The sequence below is a fragment of the Malaya genurostris genome, chromosome 2, assembly GCF_030247185.1.
Source record: "Malaya genurostris strain Urasoe2022 chromosome 2, Malgen_1.1, whole genome shotgun sequence".
NCBI lineage: Eukaryota > Metazoa > Arthropoda > Insecta > Diptera > Culicidae > Malaya > Malaya genurostris.
In genome coordinates, this window is record NC_080571.1 from 50,558,391 (window position 1) to 50,581,932 (window position 23,542).

The 23,542-nt window shown below is 36.3% G+C and overlaps 1 protein-coding gene across 1 annotated transcript in view; it reads left to right on the top strand.

The window, feature by feature from the left end:
- The window catches only part of LOC131429718 (uncharacterized), a 92,010-nt gene extending 86,566 nt beyond the window's left edge, over positions 1-5,444 (top strand). Inside the window, exons 4-6 of the mRNA XM_058594032.1 lie at positions 4,302-4,370; positions 4,547-4,633; positions 4,733-5,444. Of these exons, the coding sequence (XP_058450015.1) occupies positions 4,302-4,370; positions 4,547-4,633; positions 4,733-4,843 (267 nt within the window). The 3' untranslated portion in view covers positions 4,844-5,444. The remainder of the gene's footprint in view (positions 1-4,301; positions 4,371-4,546; positions 4,634-4,732) is intronic.
- The last annotated feature ends 18,098 nt before the right edge of the window (positions 5,445-23,542 follow it).

A 23,542-nucleotide genomic window follows, 5' to 3' on the forward strand; every position in this document is an offset into this window, starting at 1 on the left:
TTAGGAATATATTTTCCTAAAAGTATTGTAAAAGTTTGCTGCATTAAATTGCATATTTTGCTTCGGTACAAGGTTTCCTAGGTAAAAATAGGTAAAATGATGCATAACTTTTCCAGAAAAGAATGAACCTATGCATTACCTTCAACAAAATTATGGGATTTTATATTTTCTACAAACAAAGTATTTATAAAAAAAATAACTTGAAACAAGTTATGATTAGAAAACTAGTTTTAAGGGTGTTGTCATGATTCAATAACTAAAACTAACTTCGAAAAGGCCTAAAAAAAGTTCCATCGAGTTCCACTTAGATTTTTTTTATAGTATTGAGAATATCTTTTCCTATAAATTTTGTAAAAATCAGCTGCACAAAGTTGCATATTTCGCTTCGATGTAAGATTTTATCATAGATAAATAAGGTAAAATGATGTATAACTTTGCCAGAAAACAACAAACCTATGCACTACCTTCAACAAAAATATGGGATGTTTTATTTTCTTCAATTATTCCAAACAAAACAACTCGAAACGAGTTATGAATAAAAAACTAATTTTAGGGGGTTGCCACAAAAACGCTTTGTATATCCGAAACGGTGTGACCTAGACCTTTTGGTATATTTGACATAGTAAATTATGTTCAATAGTTCTAAAACTTTGTGGAAGAAATGTTCTATCTCTTCTAAAAAAAAGTTATGGTCATATTTTTTGTCAAAGTAGGTCATGAACAATTAGAGATAGAATCAAATTACGCGGTATATATTTGTAAATAATTTCTTAAAAGCAACTATATGCATTGAAAGAACGGTTTGGCAGCTACTGATTTATGTCCACGTTTTTATTGATTCAAACCACTGTGCAACGGTGCGAACGTTGAACAAAGCAGATTCCAATCGTCCGTTTTCTCCTAACGCAGTAGGCCAGGGAAGTGCTGTCATCTACCTCATTCATAGGGCAGCAGAACTGCTCACAATGCAAGTTGATTCAATACTGAAGCAATTTTGTTAAGGGCTTTCTACAAAAGTAGTAACCTATTAATTTTTTAATATCGTTTATTTTGGCCCGGCCTTAATCGTTACCGTCGTTCGCCAGATACTGAATTTTTATGTTAACTATTTCATTTCAAATTTGCACATTTCAACGGAGAAACTATCAAAACAAACGGAGTTCGAACGCTAGGTAGCCAAATGTTGGTTTTATTTACACTTGTTTGGTGCGAAGTTCGCCCTGCGAAAAGTTCACAAAGCTGATTAAATTATTCTAGACTTGCACTTAACTGATGATTCTAACATCTGATTAGAAAAGAAGTAAGTTTTCTTGTTCTTTAGTTAACACTTAAAGCCCTTAGAAGGGCCGATTCGTTGTACACTTTTCGATGTATTTTTCTCGAAAGCAAACGATCAGCAGCTGGAAGAAGCAATCGCTCTTGTTTGAAGCGAAACCCACACAACGAACGCTTCAAAACAGATATATTTACAGAAGAACTAGCTGTTTTTTTGCGTTTAGGTTTCACCATTCACTGAAGCACCAGTTGAATAAATCCGGGTGTAGTTACAATATCTTGACGTAGATGGCGGTCTGCGCACTCGATGTGTCTCCGTTCATGGATTATCGTAGACTAAGGCTAGCAACCGTGCAACAAGGTCTGTTTATAAATTGATTTTGGTTGAATTTACAATGCAAGGAAAAATGAAAACAACAATGTTTGTTTCAAGCAAAATCGGTTTCTACCCTTGGCGCAATTCATACACCTCGCGTTTTTCCTCTGAATTTCTAGGTGCTGAGGATTTCCTTCGTTTTTAAACCGAATTCAAAATTCATTTCAAAATTTTCAGAAGATTTCAGAATATTTCAGAAGATCTCAGAAGATTTCAGAAGATTTAAGAAGATTTGGGAAACATTTCAGGAGATTTCCAAAGATTTCAGAAGATTTCAGAAGATTTAAGAAGATTTGGGAAAGATTTCAGAAGATTTCAGAATATTTCAGAAGATTTCAGAAGATTTCAGAAGATTTCAGAAGATTTCAGAAGATTTCAGAAGATTTCTGAAGATTTCAGTAAATTTCAGAAGATTTCAGAAGATTTCAGAAGATTTCAGAAGATTTCAGTAGATTTCAGAAGATTTCAGAAGATTTCAGAAGATTTCAGAAGATTTCAGAAGATTTCAGAAGATTTCAGAAGATTTCAGAAGATTTCAGAAGATTTCAGAAGATTTCAAAAGATTTCAGAAGATTTCAGAAGATTTCAGAAGATTTCAGAAGATTTCAGAAGATTTCAGAAGATTTCAGAAGATTTCAGAAGATTTCAGAAGATTTCAGAAGATTTCAGAAGATTTCAGAAGATTTCAGAAGATTTCAGAAGATTTCAGAAGATTTCAGAAGATTTCAGAAGATTTCAGAAGATTTCAGAAGATTTCAGAAGATTTCAGAAGATTTCAGAAGATTTCAGAAGATTTCAGAAGATTTCAGAAGATTTCAGAAGATTTCAGAAGATTTCAGAAGATTTGAGAAGATTCAGAAGAAAATTCTGAAATTCGGAAACTTTTAGTTATTATCAAAGATATCTGTTAAAAAGTGCCAGTTTCCAAAAATAATTCTCTGATATCTAAGTGTACTTTAAAAAATGATTAATTTTCTGGAGCTGAATCTAAAATACTTAAAAATATTTTCATGAATTCTTGATGATTCGAATACCCCAGAATATTGAAAAAAAAACATTCAGAATACTTCAGAATTTTCCGATATCTCCGATATTTCCGAAGGTTTCAGATTCTTAAAGTTACAATAAAATATATTGAATTCCAATATAAGACAAAATTCGAAATACGATGAGATTTCAACAGTCAACAGTATAAAAAAATATCAGCCGATTTGAAATAAAATGAAGGAAATTCTGAGGGAGTCAAATAACATAATTTAGGCGGGTTTCAGGTGATTTTCAAATTTCATGAAAATTTCGAAGGTTTGGAAGATTTCAGAAAACCTCGCAAAGTTTTTTTTAAATAACAGAAGATTTTCAACCATTTCATAAGAAATCAATAAATTTCTTAATAGTTCAGAAGAACTAAAATGATTTAATTTGAATTAAGAAAATGGTTTACAGAAAAAAATCATAAGATTGAAGAAAATTTCAAAACTTCTCAGTATATCTGAAAAAAGGGTTTCGCCTATCTCTACAGAAAAATAATGGAATTCCTTGAAAACCTGACTTTCGAACGAAGCCACGGAGACCCATACTATTATATACCGCTCGACTCAGCTCGACGAAATCGAAAGATGTCTCAAATATAATGGTATAAGTGACGTAACCGACAAAACGCGTTGTTTTATTACTTCCCGATTTTCTCAGGTATGAATTTTAACAAATTTAGGCTGGTTTTGAATCTACTTTTGAGCCATTATTCAAGTTGGAAGACCAAATGGTTGTTGTTCCTGTTACCGAAGATATAATGGTATGAGTGACGTAACCGACAAGAAGAAAGTTTTTTTTCTCACCGCTCAATTTTCTCTGAGATGGCGGAACCGATTTTCAACAAGGTTAGGCTCATTTCGAAACAACTATTGGTTTATTAAATAGGTTTGATGTTCCAATGGCTGTAGCTTACAGTTCCGGTGACACAATGGCATAAGTGACGTAAACTTAACGACAAAATTTATTGCCGCTCAATTTTCTAAGATGTTAGGCTCGTTCGAGATAAAAATTGGGCTGTGGGTCGATTTCGAAGGTCATATGGCTGACGCGTCAAGTTTCGGAAATATAATGCGGAATGCAGTCTTTTTTTAAACTTCGAACAGATTTTTAAATTTGACAGTTAATTATGGTCTTCTTCTTCCATTGCCTACTTACAAAATTCATTAGAATTTCAATCACTTTAGAATACTTTAAATATTCCAATACAAAATGAAAATGTCATCGCAGTTTTCTACGTTCTTATTATATAAAACTTTACCAACTATCCTCTCAACATCAAACTAGTTAATGTTACATCATCCGAACCACCGAAGACACCGGATATTAGAAAATCCAGGTCGACAATATGCTTTACTGCCATTGCAATAGAGTATAAAAATAACTTTTCCAATCCTCTTCCGACCCTCTCGGTTATACGGAATCATTTCAAACCCAAATATTGGACTTTCATCAATTTTCCCACCCCACATTGGAAAAGCTTTGTCGTAAACTATCGGCCCTCTTCTCATAGCATCTCAAGAGAACCGCCACAAAAATAGCAATTATCCGTCGTTTTCCCACTAATTACAAACCTGACATGACCAGTTCTTTTTCGCTTTCCATTATCTTCCCCTCCCAGGGCAAACGGATCGGAGTGCTGGTCCATAAAGCCATCAACTGTTCCACTTCGAATGCGGTCATAAATGAGGTAAGTTTCGAATGTCCGCAGCCGGGCCCGGGACTGTCAGGTGGCATCTTGCATTTTGACCCGGATCCCGGCATTCGTCGATTTCAGGGTTGCTCCGCATGTTTTCCCGTGGTGTTGAACGAAGTGTTACACTAACTCCTCTCTCTCTCTCTCTCTCTCTCTCTCTGTTATTCCAGCTAAACATATTCTCTCAGCAATTACTGCATCGCAGTCCGGTAATTACGTGCGGTTTGTTCGTCTACGACTGGACGTTGCTTTACACGGTGAGGACATAATTAGATCCGTTTCCTGCACGTGTTGGAATTCGTGCCTCGGCACGGCTCGCGGCAACATCCAGCGTACTCACATTTAGTCATTTTCAGATGATTGGAGCCACCGCAACGTACCTCATTATCCTGATTCAGTTCGACGTATCGTTTCCGAACCTGGTGAATGTAAATGGCACTACAGTAACCGGTTCGGCAGGTTCCTAGGTCAACAAGTTCTCGCACCGGCACTGCCCCCACAAACCAACGCCAGCAAGCAACCCATGGGTCCGAAGCAATCGAGTTTGCGGTAATATTTCGTGCGCAAGTGAAGAGGGTTCGAGTTCGAGAACTTTACATTTATGCCCGGACCGGAAGGACTGCTGCCGTTACTGAACTGGCCCGAATAGCGAAATAGCGACGCGGTGCGATCGAGCGAAGCGATATGGTTCCATAAATTTGATTGTAATTTTTCGATAATCTGAATTTTATGTTACTAAGCCGTGCCAGTAAATGTATCGAAAAGGTTTCACTGTGTATGACGACGTTGGATGACCGAACTGATGAACTAAAATTTCAATCGAAGCGAAAAAATAAATGTTCGTCGAGAGCTATAAATATTAATCATAATAAGTATTCTTAATTCGGCGTACAATTAAAGCATAATGTTCGGTTGATAACAATTTAAATTTGATAGTTAAAAATTTAGTTTTTTATCGGTTACGAAAATGGTACCAAGCTTTGGTGCATTAAAAAATAAACAGTTATTGTAGTATATTCTGAATTTATTAGAGTTCATAGCCATGACCATGTATCTACGAATTTTACACTCAGCGTATTCTTGTCAAGGATAAATGATTTTTTTTTTTGTAATAAATTGATCTGATGAAAAAGACTGAAGTTTCAATGAGAAATGCAAAAAGGTTTCATACGGAAAATTTACGCTCAACTGCTCTTTTTTTCTCGTGTTGTTCGCATTCGGAAACTGAATATATAGCCGTTGAAATCGAACTATTAGTGCAACTACTCAGTTCAATATGAACAACTAAACAGTTGAATATCACAATTCGCGAACTATAGGAAAAACGATAGGCGTCAATCCTATGAAGCTGTTCGAACTGTTGACGTAGAACCAGCATGTTTTTACAGTCTCGTGAACATCGCCTCCCATGTTTAAACTTGTATATGCTGAATCGTACTTAAGTTTGTACACAAGCGCAGTGTACAAGTTGGAACATCGTCTTTTAAACTCGTGTGTGGAAAATTAGTACACAATTTACGTTTCAATCTCAACATAAAGAAGAAACGTAAGTCTATAGAATAAACCCTGTTTCAATTCACGTAGCGGTTTAATTATGTATTTATTATATTCTCTCCTATATTACTATGATACGGAAAGTTGTACACAAGTTTACCGCGATGAATGTTTTCTTGAAAACTGCCTAGGACTATTCAACAGTTATTCAAATCTCTCAGTTAATTTCCATTTTCTATATTTAAGAAGCATTTTTTCAAGTGTTCCTAACTTGTGTGTAATTTATCAGTATACATGTAAAATATGTTTTCGAAAATTATTCTTAGAGATGTTTAGATACCCTGAAAAGAAACCAAGCAGTAAATGAAATATTATTCAAAATCTGCTGAAAAATAGCCAATGCCGATGCGTTCAAAATGTGACCACTGTTTGTATTTCAATCAAACTAAACATAACTAAAATTAACGCATTCATTTAAAACGATTAGCTAAAAAATGACTTTTTATTTCCAACTAGCTGAATTACCCGGCGTTGCTCGGAAATGTTTCGAGAAGGGAAGGCCGGAAAAAATTCTCAAAGTTATCCTGCTTAGTAAAATACTCTGATTGTAGTGAAACATAACTTAGACGAAAAACCGATCGAACAATACTCCGTTCATGTTCAGATTGTTCAGACTCGTTCAAGATCAGTGTCCCATCTCAGATCTCAAAATAATCATAATTTTCATGGCATTCTCGACAAATTGGGTCAGTTTTATATTTGAACCCTTTTGTTAGGAACATTTAAAAGACCTTTCTCTCTATAAATACCTTCTTAGTAACCTCCGAGTTTCATATGTATCACAATTTTCGTCACAATCGATCTACAATACCTTTGGCTTCCATGGATATAATCACTTGCTACTCCCCCTTCTTTATAAAAATTTTATGACATCATGCGTGGTTCAAATTTTTCCATCTGATAAAGATTATTTTATAACGAAAGGTTATTTAACATCATAACTACATTCGTACTATAGAATAACATTTGTATATAATTTATTTTACCAAGGCTTTAACCACTTTTGCCGTTCGTCGGGGAGGAAAACCTGTAGAATAATGATTCAGTTAATACAAATGTTGTTGTAATCTTATTTCCATCTCCTTGAGTCGACAGTTTACATAATAAAATCCACATTGATTGGATGATTTCGTCAATTCAGATCAATGTTGAGAATACTTATTTCCCCTTCCTCTTGTGAATATTTTTGTGAACCTCACTTAGTTGCTAGAAATATGCTGCACTCGTAAAGAAGTACCAATTTTTCGTAAAATCCGATAAATTTTCCCTTACACTTTCCATGTTCGGGGCACTTACTCCACTCTCTCACTCTCAAAATAACCTTATAATCTATTTTGATTTAACTTCCTTTTTGTCAGTGAACCTACTACAGATCTCCTCCATGATTACCTTGAGTAGTGTAGTGTATCTGTGTTTTTAAAAAAATATCGATTCCCACCTTTGGTACATGTACCAAACTTGGTGGCGATTCGTTTAGCGCTTCTTTGTGCCAAATTTGATAGCAATCCGTTCAGTAGTTCCGGAGTTGCGCCGTTACAAACATTATATCTTCTTTTTAGAGGGAATGAATACCCTAAGTTGCGCAAAAACTAAAAAAATGTTTGCATGATCTTAAAAAATTATCGATTCTAGTCAAATTTTATGAATTTTGTTCTTGGCCTCTCCTGTTAATGATACTTGCTACGCTTCCTCCCCTATGAAAATACACATATGACTATTTCTGAAGAGCAAGAAATAACTGTACCAAATTTTATAGCAATTCGTTCAATAGTTCCTGAGTTATGCCGTTACAAACATTGCACTCCTTTTATAGAGGCACACCTCTCCTAACAGAATATCCTTAAAATCTTATCTAGGTTGTGCAAAAAGTGTCTTCAAAAAGTACCGATTCTCGTCAAATTAGATAATATTTTTAATTACCACTTGCTACGCTACCTTTTAAGGAAACTTGCTACGCTGCCTCCCCCCATAAAAATACGCTTATGACCATCTCTGAAGAGCAAGAAGTACATGTGCCAAGTTTGATAGCAATCCGTTCAGTAATTCCGGAGTTATGCCATTACAAACATTACACCCCCCTTTTTAAAGGCACTTGCTACATCCATCCCCCATATAATCATATCTAATATATGCAAAATGTTTCTATGGACTTAAAAAAGTATCGATTGTCGTCAAATTAGACAAAAATTTTCATGAGCTACCCCTGTTAAGAACACTTACTACGCTCCCTCTCCCCATAGAAAAACGCTAATGACAATCTCAGAAGAGCAAGAAGTATCTGTGCCAAGTTTGGTGGCAATCCATTCAGTAGTTTCGGAATTATGCCGTTTTAAACATTACATCCCCCTATTTAAAGGCACTTGCTACATCCACCCCCCATATATTCATATCTAAGATATGCAAAATGGTCCTACGGTCTTCAAAACGTATCGATTCTTGTCAAGTTCTATGAATTTTTCCATAAACCCCCCCCCCCCTTGTTTATGACACTTGCTACGCTCCCTCCCATATAAATATACTCCCTAAACTATCTTTGAAATACAAGAAGAACCTGTGCCAAGTTTGATGGCAATCCGTTCAGTAGTTCCGAAGTTATCGTGTTATAAACATACAAACTTACATTTATATATATATATATATATATATATATATATATATATATATATATATATATATATATATATATATATATATATATATATATATATATATATATATATATATATATATATATATATATATATATATATATATATATATATATATATATATATATATATATATAGATGTTGCTTTACAAAATATTTATTTAGCTTTAGACATTTCGAAGACATCTTCAGGTTAAAACGACTACACTGCTCAAAGTCTACATCTTTTTTTCAAAGTATCTCTCTTCATAAAATAATATTTTTAGTCGCTCTTAAAAATCAAATGCGGTCCAAATGCACTTAGTCTTTGTTAAGACGTAAAGCTATTGTGTATTTCCATAAATAGCAAAGGATAGTAGAAGGAAAAATAAAATCGTGATCGATGTGTGTGTGTTTCTGTTGAATTTGTTTCCGTAGATATAGGACTGTAAAGTGAATGCCGTGGTGACCAAGTACAGCAAAGCACGCTTGGTTTCGTCTAGTTGGTTGTGAATACTACTTCAGGTTCCGGAACTTCAGGGTAAACAGGATTTGGAGAGTTTGTTAGATTAAGTTCGACCAAACTTTCCTATTTCTATTCCATGAACAGTTGTTTTTGCGAATTCAATAGTAATGAGTAATATGAGATTATTACACCACTAGGTGGATTAAAATAGGTTTTTATATGCTGGGTAGTTCAATTGGAAAAACGATTTCCCCAGTGAGGAGCTAGCTACGGGTTCGAGACCCGTCTCTGCGGTAACATTTTCGCGATTTACATTACATAATTGCATTCACATGTACATTTTCCCCGTTAGATACTGAACATATTTAAAACTGTCGCTTGCTTAGTCTATAGAGAAATTCACCAGGAATTGATTTATTCTTATTTGAATGACACATAAAAGTTTATGTTTCCAGGTAATGGTATGGTGGTTCGTAAAGAAAAATCGCACATTTTCTTTAAAGGGTTTGCATCAGTCAACGAAAAAGAAAATATAGATTTTACATTGAAATTAATTAGGTAACTAATATTGAATAAACTATATAGAGCAAATTGTTTTGATCTTAATATCTAAATGATGACATTTCAAAAACAAATTTCCATGCATTTACTATAAAAAAGTAACCAGCATGAGAATTAAGCATAGAATAAAAAAATTTTGATCAGTTTTTATTAATTTAATTTTGATTAATCTGTTGAAGATTTATGGAATTTCCGTTGAGCAAAATTTGAAATAATTAACACTTGAAATTAAAGTATTATGTCAAATACAGTGCAATTAAGAGTAAAAAACTTCAGCCCAACGTAATTTCATTCGTTTTTACCAAAACGCTATCTTTCAATAAATTTTTAATAAATTCCAAAAGTGCTCGTACCGCTTCTTCTACTAACTGTTACGAGAATTTCTCGGGCGTCCTTAAGCAAGCCACGATCCAAACAGTGTGAACGTTTTAGCTATATTTATTTATGTTGCTAATTTAGAATTTAAGGTACATTGAGAAACTACAAAATTTTCAATTTATCTTCACCACTACGTCACACAAACTAACACTAACAGCTCGACGAGATCAGGAAAGGTATGTGTGTGCGTGTGTTTCTTTACTCGTTTTACCTTTTTTTCATATAAAAATTAGTTATTGACGGCTTTCTCAGTTCCAAATCACTAGGCAATCGATATAATTCTTAAATTACCCGACGTTTCGACCGTTTTCGATGGCCTTTTTCAATGGAAATTCGTTTTTGTCGAGTACGTTGGCAATCAATCGTTTTCCCTTGTTTCATAAATATAAAAATTAGTGCAGAATTCGGAAAACTTTTCCGAAGCCATGACAGCCCAGGCCATGACAGTGTCATATACCAGTCGATTCAGCTCGACAAGATGAGCAAATGTCTGTGTGTATGTATGTGTGTGCAACGTACAGAAGTGTGGATCTCAGAAATGGCGGGGCCTATTTTGACCAAACTAGTAGCAAATGAAAGGTTTTCCTGAAAATACAATAGCGTGTTTTTGTTTTTGGATCTGATGGTAAATTTCTGAGTGGTACAATTGACAATATCTGTCACAATTGACAATGAAAACTAAACAAAGTTTCTATTTTTAGATATCTTTTTTGTATGGAAACCCATTACCGGCGCCACGATTAAAAATTCTGAAGCATGTCTTCTCATGAGATTTGAAAAACGATTGATATCATGAATATTTTCATGGGAGATAAGTTATTGTTCATGGTATCAATCATGATGAATATCATGAATAACACATGGATCAATAAGTCCCGAGACTAAAGCAGAGATGGCGCTCGTAGTAAACCAGTAAACACGTCTTTCTAGAGTACTAACTTTTGCTTGAAACGGGTCAAAATTTTAAGTCGATCCGACCAGAAACAGCTGAGTTATCGAGGTTGGAGTAAAGTCGTTTTGTAGTTTGTTTAAAAAATGGAAAAACCCGAGTTTCGTGTTTTGATAAAACATTGTTTCTTAATGGGTAAATACACCGTGCAAGCGAAACAATGGATTGAAAAATGTTATCCGGACTCTTGTCCATCAAAAGCAACGATTTGTCGGTGGTTCGCCGAGTTTAAACGTGGTCGTACCGACACAAATGACGCGGAACGCTCGGGTAGACCTGTGGAAGCCGTCACACCGGAAAATGTGAGTGAAATGACAAAAATTGTAATGAATGATCGTAAAGTGAAGCTCCGTAAGATTGCTGAGATGACACAGATATTATATGGTATGTATTTACTATCCTTCATGAAAAATTGAGCATGAAAAAGGTTTTTTCCAAGTGAGTGCCGCGATTGCTTTCGATGGAACAAAAACCGCCTGCCACAAGTCGATGAAAACAATGGCGAAAATGAACGAATTGGGTTTTGATCTGCTTCCCAGTGTACATGATCTATTTTATTTTTTATTTTTTTTTATTTTTTAGGAGCAAGGGAAAAGCCCGCTGGAGCTAAGATTTTTGTTTTCCTTCTCCACCAGGCATAAAACCTTCTCATCTTTGTATCAACAGATTAGCTGTTGTAGGAGATCTGCACAATCGATTCAAGATTGGATGAGGTCCGCGACGAAAACAGCTTTCAGTGTATCACGGCGGACAGATAGCAAATGGAGGTGTACGAGCCTACATCGATTTTCGTAGCTTGGAAGATTCAATGGATCTCTCCAGAGCAGGCGACGCAAAGCAAAACTAATGAACTTGCGCTGGACAGTTTCAATGTGCAGCTTATAAGTTTGATAATATGGTTCAGAAACAACAACAGCATACTCCAGTGTAGAACGAACTAGAGCGCAAATTTTTTGAGATGAAACCTTGCATCTTGAATGCCTTAGAGAGGGTATATTCAATGTGATCTTTGAAACTATGTTTTGAATCCAATAACACTCCTAGATCCTTAATTGATGTCCCCCGTTTTAGTACAGCTTGCGAAATTGTGTAATTATACGTGTTCATGGTTCGTTTATGAGAGAAGGAGATAACGGAGCATTTAGAGGCGTTCAGGACTATTCTGTTGACGTTGCACGTTGCTACTGTGACTGCAAGAAATTTGAGTCTTTCAGATCTTTGATGAGATGAAACAGCTTGAAATCGTCGGCGAATGATAGCATCATACATTGCAATGCGAAATTCAGATCATTTAGATATAGCAGAAATATTAATGGTCCTAGATGGCTTCCCTGAGGAACGCCAGAGCTCACGATGAATGATGTAGTAACGCAGTCGCCAATTTTCACGGTCATACTACGACCAGTCAGATAAATTAGATAGAATTGCAACAAACTGTTGCTCATATTGTGGCGGTCCTGGTGGACGGATTTGGAAGTTCTTGGTGCCCACGTGTCGGGAATTTTGTTAGCTTCACGTATGATTTTAGACATTCCGCAAAACGACTGTACTTTGTAAACAATCAACATGGAAGCCGAAAGAAGGGAAAAAATTGTGCACAGTTATTTGGAAAATCCATTGTGGTCTGCATCTAGGCTAGCTAAACAGCTGAAATTGCCCAGCAATACCGTATGGTGCTTTATCGAACGGTATAAGGAAACATTGACGACGATTCGGAAGCCTCAAGCCAATCGTCGGAGTGGAACTGTCGACCGGAAACTGCGTGGTAAGATTTTGAGGACGATTAAGAGGAATCCTAATCTGTCGGACCGTGATTTGCCCAGAAAATTCGGTGCTGCCCATAGTACCGTGAGGAGAACTCGACTCCGGGAAGGAATCAAGTCGTATCGAGCTAGTAAACAGCCAAGTCGGACCATAAAATAGAATAGTGTGGTCAAAATTCGTGCTCGGAAACTATATGACCAGGTGCTGACCAAGTTCGACGGGTGTCTTCTGATGGACGATGAAAACTATGTCAAGGCTGACTTCGGGCAAATCTCAGGTCAAAAATTTTTACTTGGCAACGGCTCGGGTGGATGTTCCAGCCAAATTAAAATCTGTTTTTGCCGACAAATTGCAAGAAAATTTATGATTTGGCAGGGCATTTACAGCTGTGGTAAAAAACGAATGTTTTCGTTATAAATAAGACAATGACATCGGAACTATACCGAAAAGAGTGTCTTCAAAAACGAATTTTGCCGTTCATTCGATCCCACGACCATCCCGTAATGTTTTGGCAAGCTGTCATTACAGCAAAGTCGATCAAAAATGGTATGCAGAGAAAGGGGTCCAGTTTGTTCCGAAAAACCTTAACCCACCCAACTGCCCCCAGTTCTGCCCTACTGAGAAATACTGGGCAATCATGAAAAGAAGACTCAAGACAAAGGGAAAGGTTGTCAGACATCAATCAGATGACGATCTGGTGGATTAAGATAGCTGAAACGATGGACGAAGAAAGTGTGCGCCGCCTAATGAGCCGTGTTACAGGAAAAATTCGAGAATTCCTTCGAAACCGCGATAAATACTTTTATCCGTATTTTTTCTTAAAAGTATGAAGAAAACGCTACATTTGTATAAAAAGAGATCTTGAATTCGATAATAATAAACTGAAATACAGGCAATTGTCTTTGTTCCAATTCTATCTGAAGCAAGCTTTATGATTCCATCCAATTGAGAAAGGGGCCGCTGAATCCAAGCCTGTCAAGCTTTGCAATTGCAATTTGATGGTTAATCTTGTCGAAAGCAGCAGTAAAATCTGTATAGATAGCATCAGCTTGATGCGCTTGTAGCTATTTTAGATGATTATTCCCTTAAATAAAATGTATTTGTTGATAAAAAATCCGATGAACATTTCTAGTAAACTTATTGATCTTTGATTTTGAAATAATCTCTAACAATTTTGATTTTACAAAATCAATACTTCGTTATTCAGAATACGGGTGAATCACCCTTCGTAACGAATACCGATTAACCGGAAGTCGCAATATTGGATGTTCAAAACGACTTCGACCATAATTTTGTTAGAGCATATGTTTGCATATTAAACCAAAACCGCATTTTACGTTATTTGGATCGAGTTACGTGAATGGAGGTGATGTAGAAAAAGTTTACACCCAAATGGAGGTTTCTGCTGTATTATGGCTCGATTCGTTTTAAGCACGGTTCCTTATTGCAACATCATTGTTCGACAGTGCAGTATTGAACCTTATATTGAAAATTTTGCATTACCTACAAATTCAAAGTGATATCCCATACATTTTCACAAGTAAACCGATTATGACTGTCTTCAACTACAACCACCGAAAAAACGAAACTTCTATATCACTCAAATATGTTCAAACATAAATATGTATATTTTTTAAAACTGCCCCGTTTATTTTAATAAATATTTTATACTTTCCTGTCAAAATTTTGTCGTGAATACGACTTACTTTACTATGGGGTGCCTTTTCAAAATTAGCCATACGGAAGAATGGGCAGAACTTAATCGTGAATATCTCGACTTGTAATAACGGCATCAACATAATTCTTTCACCATTTCATCAAAAATATGATCAGGAATTTAGGATAATACTAGCTGAATTACCCGGCGTTGCTCGGAAATGTTTCGTGAAGGGAAGGCCGAAAAAAATTCTCGAAGTTGTCCTGCTTAGTGAAATACTGTTGTAGTGAAACATAACTTAGACGGCAACTCGATTGAACAATACTCCGTTCATATTCAGATTGCGAATGATCAGTGTCCCATCTCAGAACTCACAATAATCATAATTTTCATGGTATTCTCGACAAACTGGGTCAGTTTTATATTTGAACCCTTTTGTTAGAAACATTTAAAACACCTTTCTCTCTATTAATACCTTCTTAGTAACCTCCGAGTTTCATATCTATATGTGCTTGTAACGCACTTCCGTACTTCTTCGTCACGATCGATCTACAATACCTTTGTCTTCCATGGATATAATCACTTGCTACTCCCTCCTCTTTATAAAAATTTTATGACATCATGAATTGTTCAAAATTTTCCATCTGATAATGATTATTTTATAACGTAAGGTTGTTTAACATCATAACTACATTCGTACTATAGAATGACGTTTTTATATAATTTATTTTACCAAGGTTGTAACCATTTTGGTCGTTCATCAGGGAGGATTGTTGTAAACTTATTTCCATTACCTTGAGTCGACAGTTTTTTCAATTTACATAATAAAATGCACATTGGTTGTATGATTTCGTTAATTCAGATCAATGTTGAGAACACTTATTTCCCCTTCCTCTTGTGAATATTTTTGTGAACCTCACTTAGTTGCTAGAAATATATTGTACTCGTAAAGAAGTACCAATTTTTCGTAAAACCTGATCAATTTTCCCTTTCACTTTCCAAGTCGGAGCACTTACCCCACTCTCTCACACTCTAAATAACCTTATAATCTATTTTTATTTAACTTCCTTTTTGTCAGTGAACTCCTTCATGATTACCCTGAGTAGTATAGAAAGTATCTGTGCTTTTCAAAAAATATCGACTCCCACCTTTGGTACATGCTGAGACTTGAATACACTCACGTTCATAGGCAGACAAAGATTATTTTCCCTTAGTTCTTTGGATTCCCCGGAAAAATGGAACCAGATCTTTTGAAATTATTCAAAGAAAAATCCGACCTTTAAATTCTTGCCACTGTCTTGTTTTATAAAAAATGGGAGATGAAAATTTATTTTCAAAAACTCCTCCTTCTAGTCGAAATATCGATTCTCTTCAAATTTCGTCATTGACCCTCTCCCCCCATGTCAAGGACACTTCCTACACACTTTCCCCTCTGAAAATGTCCTAATGATCATTTCTGAAGAGCTTCTTTGTGCCAAATTTGATAGCAATCCGTTCTGTAGTTCCGGAGTTGCGCCGTTACAAACTTTACATCTCCTTTTCAGAGGGATGTACTACATCCACCCCACACGAATACCTTAAGTTGCACAAAAAGTATCTATGGTCTTCACAAAGTATCGATTCTCGTCAAATTGAATAATTTTTTTCATGACCCCTGTTGAGGATAGTTGCTACGCTCTCTCACCCATAAAAATACCCTTACAACTATCTCTGAAGAGCAAAAAGCAGCTATGCCAAGTGTGATAGCAATCCGTTCAGTAATGTCGGAGCTATGCCGTTACACCCCCCTTTTTAAATGCACTTGCTACATCCACTCCCTATATCTATCATATCTAAGGTATGGAAAATGTTTGCATGATCTTCAAAAATAATCGATTCTTGTTAAATTTTATGATTTTTTTTCATGGCCCCTCCTGTTAATGATACTTGCTACGCTTCCTCTCCTATAAAAACACCTTTATGACAATTTCTGAAGAGCAAGAAATAACTGTTCCAAATTTTATAGCAATTCGTGAAATAGTTCCGGAGTTATGCCGTTACAAACATTACACTCCACAGAATATCCTTATAATCTTATCTAAGTTGTGCAAAAAGTGTCTTCAAAAAGTACCGATTCTCGTCAAATTAGATAATATTTTTAATGACCACCTTTGGTAAGGACACTTCCCACGCTCCCTTCCCCCATGGAAATATTCTGAAGAGCAAGATGTACCAGGTTTGATAGCAATCCGTTAAGTAGTTTTGAAGTTATGCCATTACAAACATTACACCCCTCTTTTTAAAGGCATTTGCTGCATCCATCTCCCATTAAATTATATCTACGGTATGCAAAATGTTTCTAAGATCTTCAACAAATATCGGTTTTCATCAAGTTATGTGGATTTTTTCATGATCCCTCCTTGGTTATGACACTTGCTACGCTCTCTCCCCACATAAGAATACGCTTATGACCATCTCTGAAGAGCAAGAAGTACATGTGCCAAGTTTGATAGCAATCCGTTCAGTAATTCCGGAGATATGCCATTACAAACATTACACCCCCCCTTTTTAAAGGCACTTGCTACATCCACCCCCCATATAATCATATCTAATATATGAAAAATGTTTCTATGGTATCGACTCTCGTCAAATTAGACAAATTTTTTCATGAGCTCCTCCTGTTAAGAACACTTACTACGCTCCCTCCCCCCATAGAAATACGCTTATGATCATCTCAGAAGAGCAAGAAGTATCTGTGCCAAGTTTGGTGGCAATCCGTTCAGTAGTTTCGGAATTATGGCGTTTTAAACATTACACCCCCTATTTAAAGGCACTTGCTACATCCACTCCCCATATAGTCATATCTAAGGTATGCAAAATGGTTCTACGGTCTTCAAAACGTATCGATTTTTGTCAAGTTGTATGAACTTTTCCATGACCCCCCCCCCTTGTTTATGGCACTTGCTACGCTCCCTCCCATATAAATATACTCCCTAAACCATCTCTGAAATACAAGAAGTACATGGGCCAAGTTTGGTGGCAATCGGTTCAGTAGTACCGAAGTTATCGCGTTACAAACATACAAACTTACATCCATTTTTATATAGGGTAAGGGCTCCCTATTTCATCTCATTTGTAAGGACGTTACCTTAAAAACCTGATTTAGCCACTAAAATCACTGTAACTATTTCATATTACTGCTTCATTCACCTTGCTCCACGTTGAGAATAGATTCACATTTCTAGAAAATTCTACTAATATTTATAAAACAGCTGAAAACACTAATGATGTTTTCACTACTCTGCTCCTAATTTCATCTCAATGGATTTTTATCCATCCTATCGTTGATCTTTTATTCATCCTATAAATTAGCAATGGCGACAGCAATCAAAACAAAATATTCCACTATTACACTCTCATCCGCATACGCATGGCTGCCAGATGGCTGACTAAACGCTGCCAGCTGGAAAAATATGGCTGGGCAGACATTCTGATGACCGACTGCCTCACCGCTGCCAGATATACAACTCAAACGATACAACCGTACCCACCAGGATTTTTCCACATTATTATTATTGGTAAAAAATTTACTCGTTGAATTATCTAATTAATGGGGCAATGGCTTACGGAGATCTAAAGAACTATCTTTTAACATCATTTTATTAGTGAAAACAGATAGAACAGATAAAGACTTTCTATGCAAAGTAATACATATTTTCTATGAAAATATCTGGCATCTCTGTGCACAGCCGATGAAACACACACACACACTTCACAGCGTTATGTTGGCGTATAGCGGAATGAAACCAGTGCTACTAGATTTGCCACAATGGTTATTTCATTAGTATTTAACCCGTTCTTTCTGGTAATATTCGAAGCTGAAACAGTTTTATTGAAATATTAGTATCAATAATATAATTAAGCTAATGTCACGGATACCAAAAACATACTTTTTGATGATAATTTGAAGAAGATAAACAATTTTTGTTTTGTAACATTATGAGATAACTTGGCAACTTTGCGAAACCAAATGAGATGAAAACAAAGCGCAATCAAGTGAACGAAGTGAAAAACTTTCATCTCATATTTTTGAAGACTTTTATTGCTTGTCGGGTAATTTTTGAAGTTTTTAATCGTTAACTAAACAAGTGGCAAGTGAACATAACTAATTATAAAGTCATCCAGCATTCAATGGTAGTGTAATTGTGCGAAATAGTGATCATGTTTTGGGACGAATCGATTAGTAGATATTCAGAAACATGACGAACTGTAAATCTTGAGACGAAAATGTGTCCTAAATTGAAAAGTGAGTTTATTTTATAAGAAAAAAACTATCACCGAAGAATTTAAAACCATTTCTTTCAATAGGAAAGTGTGACAATAGCTTTTCAAATCATTTTAAAACATTTCACAGTTTGCTTCCGGTAGGTTGTAAAATATTATTCATGTTCAAAGTTATGAGGTGAAGGGATGAGATGGAAATAGGAGCTCAGATGAAATAGGGAGCCGTTGCCCTATATAGATTTTGACCATTGTGAGATAACCACAAACAACTCAAAAAATAAGTTTTCTAAAACATTGAAAACAACGCGGAAAACTCATTACTTTTGCTTGACTTGTTCGCGCAAGGACGACGATTTTGAGGTAGTCAGGACATATCTTCATCTGAATGCGTATAATAGGGGAACCTTGGTCGAAAATCGATCATTTCTTCTTGTGCGTTGGATGGAATTAGACGTCGTGGGAATCATTTAATCAACCAGCAGCGACGGAGAGTGCACCTTTGAACTGAATTCTGTGTCTTTTCTAAGTTCTGAATTTAGTTCTTGAGCTCAGGTCCAGTTCCTAATTCCAGAATTCTTTTTAGAACCATAATAATCCGAAGAACTATGCGAAATTTTACTTCACTGTACTCAGTGTTGGTGATTGCCGCAAATTTGACAGAAGCTATCTTGCTATCTAAATTGTATACAACATTTTTAATTCGGTAGAAGATGCTACAAGAGCTCGAGTCTCTCAATGCATGAACCGTGAGAGAATATCAAAGGAACTACACATGTCTTATGATATGTTACCAAGTGCGGAATAATCAAATTTGACTAAAATTTTTCCACGGCAGCGATGAAGATAACAAGCTAAACAAACCAACTGTCGTGAGTTTTGAAACGTTGCTACCGTAGAACAAAAAAAAAACTTTCGAGCAGAGCAGCTGCTTAAACATCACAGAAAATTCAATACGAGTGTATTTAAGCCGGCGTAAAACGAAGCGTAGCGAAGGGTTAAATTCATGGCGGAACAGCGATTGCCTCAGCTGGGAAGCGGATTATCCTCCTCAGTCATCAGGAGGGAAATGGAATGTCGTCGCACAATTTTCCGCACACATTGTCATTCCGGAAACGAATTGCAGACATAGTTTTTAAGTACTTTCTTGACATATGACTTAAGTTTCAAGAGAAACATCCCGCAAACTTTCCGCTACACGCTCTCGACGAATTCCACTGAACTGTGGAACCATGGTAACAGATAAAAAGAGACAACCGGCGTTCCTTTCGGCTACCCAGTCGATGTACCTGGTACCCATAAGTGGGGCGCTTGTAGCTGAGAAGGAAACTACAATTCGATTATCCCCGTTCTATTTAAACTTTCACATTTCTTCTGCTAGAGTTGGTCCGCCGGAAAACTCAGTTCCCCGGACTGCAGAAAAAAGAACTGGGGGAAACCACGGGTGGAGGAAGAATAAAAATTCTACCACTTCCTACGTTTCGCTAGTAAGTACGTTAGTTACGTTTGTGATTAAAATTTCATTTCCTTAGAAAGCTTTCGAGCGGAACTTTGTTGAACAGGTTTGTAAGAGGTGATGGAAAGCAAACTGGCGAGATACGAACGCAAATTCTAGGAAACTTTTGCGCGAGCAATTCGAACGGACCGAGGGTTGCAATTGCACAAGAAAGCTAGGCGATGAAAAAGGGCACAGTTCTGTTGTTGGAATTCGTAACAACAGCATCTTGATATAATCTTTCAATTGAATCTGTCAGATGGTTTTAAGGCCACCAAGCGCATGATAAAACTTTAATACTGTCGTTAAATTCAATTACATTTTATTGAGTTCCGAGCTCACAATTTAAACTGCGAACTCGCAATCAGCACACTCGGAACGTGTGTCACGGCAGGTAAATCGCCCCAATCCCGGCACCAGTCCGTTAAAACAAACACAATCAGGCGAATCGCTAACAATTATCAGCAATGCACCGGGATCCGGGAAATGCTCACCGGAAAAACGGATTTCAAAATTGGAAGAAGCGAGCGTGATGGCGATCGAAAATTGCAGTTTTTCAGCCTTAGGTGGGTGTAGCTGCGAGAACCCCCCCGGGGCCGAACCTTGACCCATGTTTGGCTACCACAACAAAGTGCACCGACCAGAAAGGAAGGGGGCAGTGCGACCGGTGGAAAGAGGCCGATGCAGTTTTGGACTGTTAAGCAGCAGCAGCGGAACCGATCCAAGTTCGTTATCCCGTAAGCAAACAGAACAATATTTACCCTTCCCTGGTGATGATGATGATGATGATCATGGCAGGTTGTTTCCTGGGTGAGTTGGAGGAGGCGAAGGAGAAGTCGATGAGAGAAAGCAGCATGTAATCAGAAACGGTGTTTTTCGAAAGTGTTGTTTGCAGAGGGAGCTCGCCGTAGATTGGCACTCGCACCACAGATTTGTTGAAAAACAATAATTAATTCTTGTGGGGTGAAAGCGGTGCAGTTACTGGAGGATCCAGTGGGAGACTTGGATGACTCATGTTTTCAACTGAACATAATTTTTCACACAAAAGTCTTTTCATGTCATTTTATTTATGACTTGTATTATTTTGTTTAAAATGCCAGTTTCAAACGTAGCCGATTAGAATTGAAAAAGTTTACTTGAACTTGACCCGAGCCTGTCGTGTTAATTTTCGTGATGGGCTTCAGGATATTGATCCTGAACTTTTAAACCTCAAGCTCGACTATTTCCCGTAGAAGCCACTTTTGAAGGCACTCATATAGATTTGCCCGTGGATGGTATCGGTTGTGATGACTAATCTTGCCGCATGTACAGATGACCTGCCAAACCCACAACTTTTTAGCAAATTTTCCAATCTTCTTATTTTTACTATCACCTCCGAAATATCTGCTGTGATGAAGCAATGTAAAACACCTGTCCCGAACACTGCTTTGACTTAGGACTTGGGACTTGGGACTTGGGACTTGGGACTTGGGACTTGGGACTTGGGACTTGGGACTTGGGACTTGGGACTTGGGACTTGGGACTTGGGACTTGGGACTTGGGACTTGGGACTTGGGACTTGGGACTTGGGACTTGGGACTTGGGACTTGGGACTTGGGACTTGGGACTTGGGACTTGGGACTTGGGACTTGGGACTTGGGACTTGGGACTTGGGACTTGGGACTTGGGACTTGGGACTTGGGACTTGGGACTTGGGACTTGGGACTTGGGACTTGGGACTTGGGACTTGGGACTTGGGACTTGGGACTTGGGACTTGGGACTTGGGACTTGGGACTTGGGTAAAAGATACACGCAAAGACTAGACTTGAGCCTGCATTCGCTCAAAATTCGTAAGAACGTAGGTTCGAGGCCTGTTTATAGGCATATCTTTTTTTCCAAAAAATAATATATCTTATGTTTTTGTGTTTTTTGAGTTTTGGAGTTTTGGAGTTTTTGAATTTAGAGTTTACAGTTTGCAGTTTACAGTTTACAGTTTAGAGTTTGGAGTATAGACTTTAGACTTTAGACTTTAGACTTTAGGCTTTAGACTTTAGGCTTTAGACTTTAGACTTTAGACTTTAGACTTTAGACTTTAGACTTTAGACTTTAGACTTTAGACTTTAGACTTTAGACTTTAGACTTTAGACTTTAGACTTTAGACTTTAGACTTTAGACTTTAGACTTTAGACTTTAGACTTTAGACTTTAGACTTTAGACTTTAGACTTTAGACTTTAGACTTTAGACTTTAGACTTTAGACTTTAGACTTTAGACTTTAGACTTTAGACTTTAGACTTTAGACTTTAGACTTTAGACTTTAGACTTTAGACTTTAGACTTTAGACTTTAGACGTTTGACTTTAGACTTTAGACTTTAGACTTTAGACTTTAGACTTTAGACTTTAGACTTTAGACTTTAGACTTTAGACTTTAGACTTTAGACTTTAGACTTTAGACTTTAGACTTTAGACTTTAGACTTTAGACTTTAGACTTTAGACTTTAGACTTTAGACTTTAGACTTTAGACTTTAGACTTTAGACTTTAGACTTTAGACTTTAGACTTTAGACTTTAGACTTTAGACTTTAGACTTTAGACTTTAGACTTTAGACTTTAGACTTTAGACTTTAGACTTTAGACTTTAGACTTTAGACTTTAGACTTTAGACTTTAGACTTTAGACTTTAGACTTTAGACTTTAGACTTTAGACTTTAGACTTTAGACTTTAGACTTTAGACTTTAGACTTTAGACTTTAGACTTTAGACTTTAGACTTTAGACTTTAGACTTTAGACTTTAGACTTTAGACTTTAGACTTTAGACTTTAGACTTTAGACTTTAGACTTTAGACTTTAGACTTTAGACTTTAGACTTTAGACTTTAGACTTTAGACTTTAGACTTTAGACTTTAGACTTTAGACTTTAGACTTTAGACTTTAGACTTTAGACTTTAGACTTTAGACTTTAGACTTTAGACTTTAGACTTTAGACTTTAGACTTTAGACTTTAGACTTTAGACTTTGGACTTTGGACTTTAGACTTTAGACTTTAGACTTTAGACTTTAGACTTTAGACTTTAGACTTTAGACTTTAGACTTTAGACTTTAGACTTTAGACTTTAGACTTTAGACTTTAGACTTTAGACTTTAGACTTTAGACTTTAGACTTTAGACTTTAGACTTTAGACTTTAGACTTTAGACTTTAGACTTTAGACTTTAGACTTTAGACTTTAGACTTTAGACTTTAGACTTTAGACTTTAGACTTTAGACTTTAGACTTTAGACTTTAGACTTTAGACTTTAGACTTTAGACTTTAGACTTTAGACTTTAGACTTTAGACTTTAGACTTTAGACTTTAGACTTTAGACTTTAGACTTTAGACTTTAGACTTTAGACTTTGGACTTTAGACTTTAGACTTTAGACTTTAGACTTTAGACTTTAGACTTTAGACTTTAGACTTTAGACTTTAGACTTTAG